The sequence below is a fragment of the Micromys minutus genome (assembly GCF_963924665.1).
Source record: "Micromys minutus genome assembly, chromosome: 22".
In the NCBI taxonomy this organism is placed as follows: domain Eukaryota; kingdom Metazoa; phylum Chordata; class Mammalia; order Rodentia; family Muridae; genus Micromys; species Micromys minutus.
In genome coordinates, this window is record NC_137957.1 from 27,556,117 (window position 1) to 27,568,519 (window position 12,403).

General features: G+C 39.7%; 1 protein-coding gene across 1 annotated transcript in view; it reads left to right on the forward strand.

Moving 5' to 3' along the window:
• TMTC2 (transmembrane O-mannosyltransferase targeting cadherins 2) overlaps window positions 1–12,403 on the forward strand; it is a 374,133-nt gene that overhangs the window by 182,508 nt on the left and 179,222 nt on the right. The window contains exon 3 of the mRNA XM_080935191.1: window positions 11,093–11,921. Coding sequence (XP_080791317.1) covers window positions 11,093–11,921 — 829 coding nt within the window. The remainder of the gene's footprint in view (window positions 1–11,092; window positions 11,922–12,403) is intronic.

The following is a 12,403-nucleotide window of genomic DNA, read 5'->3' on the forward strand; positions in this document are numbered from 1 at the left end:
GATGCGTCCAAATGAAAGGCCTTCGCTCTTATTTGTAAGAGAGACCAAAGTCACTTGCCCATTAGATATTGAATTACTCTGTATTTAGCAGAAGACAAAATGTACTCACTGTATCATCAGGAGAACAAAGGAAACAGGGAGTATGCTCTTAAGAAGGCTGCTCAGGTAGATGGGCACATTGGGTAGTATTTGTATGTATAAAATCTCCCTTTGCATATGTTGTCTTTTGTGTTTTTATAGGAAAACTCCCACACTCATTAAGGAGCTGTCTATTCTGATATCTTTGAGAGAAGAGGGCTGTGTGGCAGCCTCCCCACTGAGTTAAGTCTCATTATAATTTGTCTCTTTATGTTTGCAAAATGCTAGGCTCCCATGCTTAGCTCATTAATGAGACTGGGACACATCTCATAATGGGGGTAGTTTGTGGCTCTAAAGCCACACAGAGTCTTAAAAAAATGTTGCAGTTTAATTTATTTGTGCAGGAAATGGATTTGCAAGGGATCCCCCCACCCCAGTTGAGAGGAGATAGAAGTTCCTTTCCCAAATTCAATTAATTGTGAGCTCTTTTGATTGTATTATTAATGCCTTAGTTATATGTTAAAGATATGGAAAGGAATTTAACACAAACCAAAATGTTTGCTACTTTTAAAATGTGTTTTTTTTTTTCTTTTAGTTTGAAACATCCTTTTCTGTTAACATTGTTTCTTAGGTGACAGAGGGTATTTTCTTCATATATTTTCTTCATAAAGGCTGGATTGTTTGGGAGCTAACCTGATTTGACCACAGCTCACTGCTTGGTGGGAAGTCTTAAATCTCTTATTTGAAGCTAAACAAGATTACTCAAGAGGCTGACATTCAGAAGCTTGCTATTCGTACAGTGGGTTAGGGGCCATGGCACACCCGCACAGTTCCACTAATTGAACTCTTTGGGTACTTCAGTTGCAAATAGTTAGCTGTTGAAGGGCCTTGCCATGGGCACGCAAGAAATTGCTAACCGCTTGATTTCCCCACGTTAGCCTAATGAGGAAGAATGGGTCACCATGCCAACGAAAACACCATAGCAATGGGGTTGGAAGCATCTTTCCCTTGATATGTGCCTCTGATTTAGGGTCCTGTAAATACAAATGAGGGTCCGAACAAGTTGAAATATGATTTAAAATCAGTGTCACCTTGTAGGATAAATATAAGCAGCCATGCTTAGTGAGATTGAATCCCACTTAGTCCATTTAGGAAGATGTAAAAATGTTAGTGCAATGTTAATTTATAACTACTTGTTTTCCTTTTCTGTCAGCTTTTAGATACTGCTTTAACAAAAGCCTACCTATGTAATTTTATCGGGTTTTGAGGAGTTTTAGCTTTTACAACATTTAAAAAACAAGCATTTTTACAGTAGGCACATGTTTATAAAAATATCTACAAGCTAATGCTCAGTACATTATTGTTTATTCTATTTTCACCACCTTGCATTCAGACATATATAACATAATACTAACAAGAGTCTATAATTTATATAAGTTCCATTCCTTCCCCTGCCCATTTTAAACTTAGCATCCCATGGCGGATGCCACATGTCACGCAACAGAAAACATTACATTTATTTGCTATAGCCTCTTGGTCTTGGTCATGACTATTTTTGAGCCTTTTGATAACTTTGCTTTAAGATTCCTGGTTAGTTCCTGTGTAGACTTCGCCTTCACTTTCACTTTGTCCTTTTAAAATCAAATCAGACTGCTTTGAATTTTGAGAGGGAAAAGACTGATTTATAAAATGACTGTCGTCACATGATATCAAGAATAAAGGCTTCCAGCATGACATCACCATTCAAGTTGACTTTGATCATCTGGGAGAGGCTGCTTTTTATGTTTCTCAACAGGCAAGCGCTATCTGTCCAATACTCCTACCTTCATACTGGTCTGGGAAGGAAGTCATAATACATAGGCCGAATTTAGGTTCTGGGTAAGAGTTATTCATCTCTTTGTAGGTATAATCTGCATATAAATTATTCAGCATTCTTTTACAAAAGCAGATTGATGATAAATGAATTATATAGACTGGTGATATTTTATACTTGGTATTAAGTTATAACCTGATACTATTTTGCTTTTAGCTGCTGTTGTTTCACATTGCTCCAGCTGGCTTCCTTCATACCTCTGACACCACTGTTACTCTATGTGAGTGTAGAACACAGATTGCTCCCAGCTTGTCTTGAATTTTTCCTTTCTAGCTCCAGACTCAGTCCACATTTCCAAAAAGCTCTGATTCCTTTTTTTTTATTAGAAATTTTTATTAGAAGGAAAGATCTGGTTTCAAGGTAAAAATTACTTAGCATGTGAATAAGCAAAGGTTTTTTAATGAGAATTCAAGTAAAAATATTAAACATGCATGATGCTCTGGGATCCTCTTTGGTTTCTTCTCTCCACAACTTTTTCATTCTAAATCAAATCATCACAGTCACACATGCAACTGGAGGCGTGGTGTCTCTCCACATGTGCTCAATGGCTCCAGTTGTCTATGTAGCAGAAGATAGCATTGTCTGGCATCGATGGAAAAAGAGGCCTTTGGACCAGTGAAGGTGCATTTTCCCAGTGTAGGGGAATGCCAAGGTGCTGAGGTGGAGATGGTGGTTGGAAGAAGGAACACCTTCATGGAGGCAGTGGGAGGGAGAGGGGGGAAGGAAGAGGGGAGAGGAAGGGAATAACATTTGTAATGTAAATACAGAGAATATTCAATAAAAATTAAGTTAAAAGAATGATCATAGTTACCATGAGTGTCACTTGTAGAAGTAGTGATTATAAGGATTCCGATAGGCTAATAGTTTGGTTATAATTGAAATAGGAAAAACGACTGGGGGGATGGCTCAGTGGGTAGAGTGCTTGGTATGAGAGCTCGAGAACTTGACCTTGAATTTCTAGTTCCAAAATCTGGGCATGGTGGCAAACACCTATAATCTTCAGAGAAGCAAGGAGGAGGATCCCAGAGACCTTACTAGCCAATCAGTAATTTCCAAGTTAGCAATCTACTGTCTCAAAATAAGTGTGGTACAAGGGAGTATGCCACAGGATATCCAACCTGGACCACGCTATGTATACATACTGGTATTTGTGGTCTTACACACACACACACACACACACACACACACACACACACCATTAACAATTAATTTTCCTAAGTCAAATATGTATAATATTAAACATTACTTAGAAAATGTTGTCCTGTTAAATCAGATACCTGATATATGCTTTTGATTCTAGACTCTTATGACCACTGTCTCCTTTTTGATAACTTTTGGTGAGCTACAATCTGTGAAAGTTGCCACTGGTGAATTTTATTCTCTAAATGATTTACCAGAAGCTCTTTGTTTATCCAGTGTACTAATGACTTGTGTTGGTTGTTGGATTTAATGGGAACCATTATTCATGTCATAGAACCAGAGTAAATAAATTGTACTTTAGTATAGAAAAGTTTTTATCACACCAATCTTCGAATTCTTTCATCACAAGGACTAGGACTTTTCTTTGAGTTTCTTTATATCTTTAAAAAAAAAAAAAAAAAAGACATAAAATTCTTTCATCTTATCTGTTATTCCGAGTGGAGGAAAAAGATTCCTAATCTTTCATCAAAGCTATTTACTAGGGAAACACATTTTTCTTTTAAAGTGCAACAGATCACCTTCACAGACTTGATCGTGTGTGTGTGTGTGTGTGTGTGTGTGTGTGTGTGTGTATTTACATTAACCACAAAAATATGTTCTAGATGGGAATAATTCCTGATTGAGTTGTGAGTTTATATTTATGTTGTAGGGTGGAGATCCAGTGAGGATCATCTGTGGCAGGAGGAGAGCTAAGAGAAATTCTGTATTATTGGCAAAAGAAAGCTTTGTCTTCAGTGATAAATGATGGATATGAAATCAATGGTTTGTTATGTCTGCAGATTCTCTCCTCTGTCAGAACTTTCAGGAACTGATTTTTATCTACTTTATCCTTAGAACCATTGTCATTGCCAAGGGCTTAATTTGGAATTAAATGAGCCTTATGCTTAAGTAATTTATTCTCATTAGTTTGCCAAAAATGAGTCTCAGGATGGGTGTAATGCTCCAAGGCAGAATGTTTACATTTTTGTTTCATTGAGATTTACATATTTCTTTTCATTTTCACTTAAGTCCCTGAAATTCTGAGATCAGACAACTAGATTGAGTGTGCATTCATCAAGAGAGGTTTCCAGTGAACTACAGAGAATTGTGTTTGATGGATTACTGTATATATGTTAGTCACGCTTTGCTTTTCTCTTGTTTGTTTGTTTTTGGTTTTCTTTTGCTTTTTTTTTTTTTTCTTTTCTTTTTTTTTTTTTGTCAAAGAGGATCATGGGGGTTAACAGGATACCACATGTCTCCAGAAAGGTACCAGCACCAATTACCATGCCAGGATCTCCTTGTTAGCTTTCCCTTGTGCTTCCAGAGATAGATGGTCATTTTGATGCTTTGAGATAAATTCCACATATTTATTTATTAAGGGATGGCTTTACTCTTTAATTCATTTAGTGTGTCCATAAAATGAAAAAAAGTTTGTCAATTATAAACTTCATATTCACGCTTTATTTCCACTGTGTGTCTTTTCTTTTTCTTTATTTTTGTAACTGAGTTGTTCTGAAAAATCCTTCTACAACATTCACGTTACAGGTATGGAAACTGGAGTGATTTTCCTTGTCAGTTTAAAGAAAGCGTTTTCCAAAGGATCAAGGGCTCTTTTGAACTTATTAAGAATTAGGCAGAGGGAGGGGAGGCTTCTGGGTGGGAGAGTGGAGTGGGAGGGATAACAGGGAGGGAGGATTGCCAGGTATAGGGAGAGTCTTAAAAGGAGTCTGGAGGATCAGGAATAGGGTAAGTAGCAGTAGGGGGTGGGAACATGGAGAACCAATAGAAAGTCCCAGAAACCAGGAATATAAGATGCTCCCAGGACCCTATGGGGATGACATTAGTGGAAATACCCAACAAAAAGGACATAAAACTTGAGGAGACCACCTCTAGTAGATAGACATGGCCCCTGGTGGAGGGATGGAGCCACACACCCATTTCAAAACTTAATCCAGAATTTTCTCTGTCTAAAGGAAGTGCAGGGACAAGAAAACAGAGCAGAAATGAAAGGTAAGGCCATCCAGAGACCCAAAGACCACCCTACCTTGGGATCCATCCCACTCACAGACACCAAACCCTGACACTATTCCTGATGCCCAGAGGTACTTACAGACAAGAGCCTGGTATGGCTGTCCTCTGAGAGGCTTTGCCCTCACCTGAATGCAGATACCCCCAGCCAACCATCACAGTGAGCCCAGGGACCCCAAATGGAACAGTTAGAGGAAGGGCTGAAACTGCTGAAGGAGATTGCAGCCCTATAAGAAGAAAGAATCAATTAACCAGACCCCTCAGATCTCCTAGAACTAAACTACCAACCATAGTGCACTCAGGGGCTACTCAGTGGCTCCCTCTATGTATGTAGCAGAGGATTGCCCCATCTGGCATCAATGGGAGGCTTGATGCCCCAGAGAAGGGGGATGCTAGAGGGGTGAGGTTGGAGTGGGTGGGTGAGGGAGCACCCTCTTAGAGTCAAAGGGGAGGGGGTTGTGTAGGGGAGGCTGGGAAGGGGGATAACATTTGAAATGTAAACAAATAAATTGATAATTAAAAAAAAAAGAACATAGTTTCCATGCTGTGGATCTATGTCGTTTTGTGAGCAAATGAAGTGAGTTAACTACCTGAAGAAAGCCTTAGGCGGCACAGGCTGTGTCTGATTCGGTTTCCTGTAAAAATGCATTGGTTTCCCGTGTTTACTTAGATCTTACAGTGCATTCGTATCAAGAAGAAATGTTGCTTGTAGAACTTAGGAATCTGATTTACATGGAGATGGGGGAAAGTGGGTGTAGAGGGCTGGAGATAGACACAGACAGACACACAGACAGGCACACAGACAGTAAGTATGGCTACCCAGAGCTGTAAAGCAACATTTCATTTTCTTTTTAAAACTTACATATTTTCATTTTTTAAATTAATTTTAAAATTTACATTCTATATGTTGCCTCCCCTCCTGGTCTCTCCTCCCACAGTTCTTCATCCCATTCCTCCTCCCCTTTGCCTCTCAGAGGGTACTCCTGCTCTGGGGCCTCAAATCTCTACAGGATTAGGTCCAACCCCTCCAACTGAGGCCAGGCAAGTCAGTTCTCTGGGGATGCAACATTTCTGTGTTTTTAGATAGTCAAGATTTTAGATATGGTGCCTTAATGTTATGTTGATATTGTCTTTTTTTTTTTTTTTATGAACCTTTCCCGGGGGAAGAGGAACATTGCTGGTGAGGATGCAGCTTAGAAAAATTTAAAATGTTCAAATAAAGACAAGTAAGGAATGAGTTTTAAAAGCTTGGGGGCCAATATTAATCATTCATCTCAATACCTACAAATCGCAGGCTCTGGTACTCGTAGGTATTTCAGTTTGAGTATACAGATGTAGTCTAGTGACAATTGTGTGTCCAAACCTTTGTGTCCGTTGTGTTTATTTAATGTTCCTGTCAACTAAAGGGAGTTTCTACCAAAAATCATGGTAACCATGACAACGTCATCATAGATACTAGGAGAACATGGAAAATTAGAGTAGGTCATGGTGGTCGTGTCTTTGATCCCTGCTAATGGGAGGCAGAAGGAGGCAGATCTATGCCAGGGTGAGGCTTACCTGGTCTAGTGCGAAGCCAATCGGGAGTACCTGATCCTGTGACCCCAAAATTAAAAAAAAGAAAATATCTTTAATGGAGAATGAGTGTAAATTATAAAATATACAGTAACTATACTAAATAAAGTACTAAAGTTTAGAACCTAGCACATAATACATCGGCTTCAAGAGTCAGAATGTAGATTGTTGTCATTGTTTGAATATTTCTCAAGAGGCAAGTTTTGAATCCAGTAAACATAAGCGCAGGCATCTGGTTCGCATGTCAAGACAACTCTCAGGTTTGGTTTTGTTTTCCCGCTCAAACTTGGTGTTACCACATCGGTTTCCATTGCAGAGCTCTTCTCTACAGCCCTGTTCCAGAGTCAGGCCAGGCGTCCATCAGCTGATGAGAAGTGTCAGGCGCATTCACTTAGAACTTTGACTCGGTCCTGAAGAGTAAGGAAAGCATACCATTGTCGGGGAAATGGGTGCAATTGGAGACAATCGATAATAAAATAATTTGGACTCAGGCAAATTTTTGGAAGTTCCTTTTTCTGTTTCCTGTGCTTACTTTATGCACTCTGCATATTTTGCTCCATGTATGTCACTAACTGTGCTGCTGAAAGCCGTCTTCTTTGTTTCATTACTGTGGAGTAATTTATATACCGATTATGTGTGCAAGTACGTTGCACATAATTTTTCCCTTATTTGCCACATGGCTTCCAGTCATAGGGGCCAACGAAACTTTATGGCTATGCTGGTCTGTTGCTTTATGAGTTTTTGCATTATGGCCTTTGTGATTAAGCCTGTGCATTGATAATTGGCTGTATATTAGCTGCATTGTAGTAAACACAGATGACCAACTATTCATGATTCAAGTGGTTAATTTTTCTATATGTTTTCAAACTTTCCACCAGTACAGTACCTCTTTACCCACCCTATTTGATTACTCTTCTAAAGTAATTTCAATGGCATTTTATCCAAATTTTTTGTTTTTAACTTTATAGGAAGTATACATTTTCTTTGTTATTTCTCCTTCTCCCTCTCCTTCTTCTCCTCCTTTTCTTCTTTATCTGTTGTTGTGTGAAAGCTTCTGTGAAGCCCTTGCTGGTAGTTTCTTAAGTAATGATTGATTATCTTTTAGTATTGTCTCACATCCTTTGTATCTTCTTTATTAAGAATTCAATTTATCTGAGAGCCTGGGTGCATGGCTTACATTTCTTTAGAATTAGAAAAATCTGGTGTAAATATTAGCATAGTAAAGGTCCAAATCTCAGCATTTTCGTTGTCCAGATAACACTGTGCAGTTATGTTATGGAAGGTGTGCAGTTTTGGATGGAGCAATGATCAGTTTAAGTTGCACTGTTATCACTGAGATATTCTACCTAGGTCAGAGCACTCATTCTTTTATTTCTGTCTTGAAAAAAAAAAAAACAATTGTTTTTTAGTTCTATATAGATTTTTTAATTATTTTATTGGATATTCTCTGTATTTACATTTCAAATGTTATACCCTTCCCCCCTCTCATCCTCCTCCCCTTCCACTTGCTTCCATGAAGGTGCTCCCTCTCCCAACCACCTTTTTTCCACCTTAGTGCCTTGGCATTCCACTACACTGGGAAAATGAGCCTTCCCTGGACCAAAGGCCTCTTTTTCCATTGATGCCAGACAATGCTATTCTCTGCTGCATGTGCAACTGGAGACATGGGTCTCTCTGTGTGTGCTCAATGGTTGGAGTTTTAGTTCCTGGGAGTTCTGGAAGGCTTGCTTGGTTGATAATGTTGTTCTTCCCATGGGGTTGCAGACCCTTTCAGCTCCTTCAGTCCTTTCTCTAGCTCTTTCACTGGGGTCCCCATGTTCAGTCTGATGGTTAGCTGCAAGCATCCTCAAAAGTATCTGTATGACTTTGGCAGAAATAAAAACAATCATTTATGGTTGTAGGTATGGGTGTTTAGCTTGCATGAAGCTTTGTACCATGTGCCTGCAGTACCCATGGCAGCCACAGGAGGACACTGGTTCCTTTGAAATTGGAGTTTCTGAAGATGGTTAGCTGCAGTGTGGGTGCTTGGGATCAAACCTGGGTCCTCTGGAAGGGTGGCCAGTGTTCTGCCCAGAGTCTCCTCTTTATTGCCAGGTCATTTGTGTTTTTAAAAGCCATAGTCCTCCCAAAGTTGTCTGCAGAAGTTGGTATTTGAAAGCCTGTCCTCCTTATGACCTTTGCATATAGCACACCCAGAATTGTACCTCCCCCCCCCCGCCCCCCGTTGGCAGGCTTGCTCATGTGTTGAATGAACTGGTTATGTTTCAGCTACTAAGGGCCTTCTTTTCTAATGGGCCTTCTTTTCTAATGTTCCCTTTTGGTCACTGAACTCTGACCATGTTTAAGGTTGTCATATGTGTAAATTCAGCTTCTCTGTGTGTGTGTTTGCTGGATCTGGCTTTCAAGTCTTGGATGTCACCTCACTGGAATGCTCATTCTCGTCCATCTCAGAAACAACAGTGCTGGGTAGTTTGGTGCACCAGACGAAGAGGCATGATAATAATAATAATAGTAATAAATAATAATAATAATAATAACAATAATAATAATAGTAATACTAATAATTATTAATAATAGTAATAATATAATAAAATACCCACGCAGCTGTTATGTAGCCTCTTAGCTGAGACTGGAGGGTTTTAAGTTGTTAGGGAACCTGAACAACACTGGGAGCATTGCCTATGGAGAAAAAACTATATCAGTACTTGATTTGAAGAAATTTTCTCAACTTGAATGTATACATGGATCAGATTATAGGTTTTAAGTTAGAAATTAAAAGTCTCAAAGACCTTAAAAGGAAAATGAAAAAAAAGATTCCAAGTACTGGGGACCGGCTTAGCAAGGAGCCTTGGTTTTATTAGTATCACCCTCTTTATCACTTTTTATAGCATTCATTGAGAGTGCATTCAGATGTGTGAACAGATCTAGACAATAGACTCAGTGTCCTTTTAATAATGCCACTTCCCATTGTGTTAGGGTGAATGTTTCGGGAACATGGGGCTCTGATATCTTAATCAAGCACACACATATACCTACATACATACACACATACACACACACACACACACACAAGTGCACACACACAGCCTCCTCTCTCTTTCTCTTTATCTCTCTCACATACACACAAACACACACACATACACACACACACACACATACACTGACTCTTTTGGAAATAGCTTGTTAGATGTCACTACATGCTTTGTGTTTATTTATCTATCTATTTATTTATTTATTTATTCATTTAAAATTTAAATCAAATTATTGTAAAATACGATGTATTAACATATTATAAATATATCATTTTAAAGATTTGTTTATTCATGGGTATATGGCTGTTTGTCTGTATGTACATCTGCTCGTTAGAAGAGGACATTGGATACCATGGGACTACAGTTATACACAGTCATGAACTGCCGTGTGGGTGCTGGGAATTGAACTCAGAACCTCTGAAAGAGCAGCTAGTGGCCCTAATCACTGAGCTCTAGCTGTGTTATATTTATTCTTAATTAATAATGATGATTTGACTTAAGGGCATGTGCTTGCTCAGCAAACAAGATTCTGCTCAGCTATATCCCCACCCTTGATGCATCACGAACAGAACCTGCTTCTGTCTGGCTGACCTTGAACTAATGACCTTCCAGTCCCAGCCTTCGTATTGCTGACACTGGAGTGTCAATTATCGTCCAGCTGTGTTTTACTCTAGTTAATGAAGTTAATCAAAAAATTCTTATGAACACAGATGTCTTATTTTTTTTTTTTTTTGTCTTCCCAATTCGTCTTTCTCTTAAGATAAGGAGATCCTTTATGTAATATTAATACATTTGGTTATTAGACATTGTGTGTTATTACTGTCAGTGAGCAAGGAGATTGGAGACAGAGTCACGGAAATGGTCATGGATGCGGCCAAAGTTCCCCACGCCTCAGACCTGAGCAGATATACAGTTCTCTGTTTCCTCTATGACATCTAAAGTTGTAATATAAAAGGAGACAGTCATCAGGTGACTGCTGTTTCCCATGCAGTGCCAAGTCCCATAGAACTTGTCTTTCCTTTTGACCTGACACTGGGAAGGAAATAATTGAATTTATTTCTTAATGGACAGAACTTGGATGCTTTGGTCACTGATGTTTAAGAAAGGATCTGGACAAGGGAGAGACGTTTATCGAAGGTTATATTCAAACAAGGACTCTAGTCACATTTTTTTTTTAAGATAAAAGTTTCCCTGAGCATATTTGAAAACAGATGCAAATGAAGTCGTGGTGTGAGTGCTCCTTTGAAAGTGTTTGGGTGAGAATGTGAAATGCTTTCCTGTTGCAGCGTTCACAATGACTCTGACTCTCCTCCCTCTCTTTTGCTTTCAGAGGAAGAACCTGTCTCTTTTTCTCAGCATTAGCTTGTTAACATTCTGGGGGACCAGCCTTTTGGGTGCCCGGCTATACTGGATGGGCAACAAACCACCAAGCTTTTCCAACTCCGACAACCCCGCGGCTGACTCGGACAGCCTTTTGGCTCGCACGCTTACCTTCTTCTATTTACCTACCAAGAACCTCTGGCTATTGCTCTGCCCGGACACCCTGAGCTTTGATTGGTCCATGGATGCCGTGCCTCTTCTCAAAACAGTTTGTGATTGGAGAAATCTACACACTGTGGCCTTCTATTCTGGACTTCTCCTCCTTGCCTACTGCGGTTTGAAGAACCCAAGTTTGGAAGGAGAGTGCAACGGGAAAGCTGTGTCAAATGGCAAGCAGAATGCAAATGGCCATAGCTGCCACTCAGACGGGGAGTACCGGAACTCAGAAATTAAGCCCAGCTTTGCATCCAAAGTAGAGAATGGAATTAAGAATTGTGTATCCCAGAGGACTCAGCTCCCGTCCACTGAGAACATTGTTATCCTTTCCTTATCTTTGTTGATAATACCTTTTATTCCTGCTACGAACCTATTTTTCTATGTCGGCTTTGTAATCGCAGAGCGAGTCTTATATATTCCCAGTATGGGTTTCTGCCTTCTGATCACAGTGGGCGCCAGAGCCCTTTATGTCAAAGTACAAAAGAGGTTTCTCAAGAGCTTGGTTTTTTACGCTACAGCAACATTAATTGTCTTCTACGGACTCAAGACTGTGATCAGGAACGGAGACTGGCAGGATGAGGAGATGCTGTATAGGTCAGGGATCAAAGTAAACCCAGCCAAAGGTAACGCATCATTTCATCGTTTTGCCGGGATGCTTTACACTTGCAGCCTTCTTTAGAGCATCGTTTCGTGCCTTAAAGCACAGCGTTACAGATGAGGTCCTTTTCCACGAGGCCACTATCTTCCATTCTTATTTTTGTAGAGACACATTCTGTAATCAGTTGAGATACATTCGGCGTTCCGTGATCGCAATAGGAAACTCCATTCCTTGTGCTCCCGATTATGTCTCCACAGAAGGGTTAGAACTTGTGTTGGCCGGAAATAATGACTGTCATGGGAATTTAGGAGGATGCTTCCTGTCTGCATTTTAAAAGAGGAATAATATTTATCTCCTCGGTTAGAGAATGAAAGTCAGTTTATCTCATTTAAATAATATACTCTAGGCATTGTTGGTCAAGCTTGGGCTGAGGAAATATCACAAGACTTGGAGGTGAGCTGCCTCCAAGTCTCACTATTTTGATTTAGGCATAGGTGTCATCAGTGG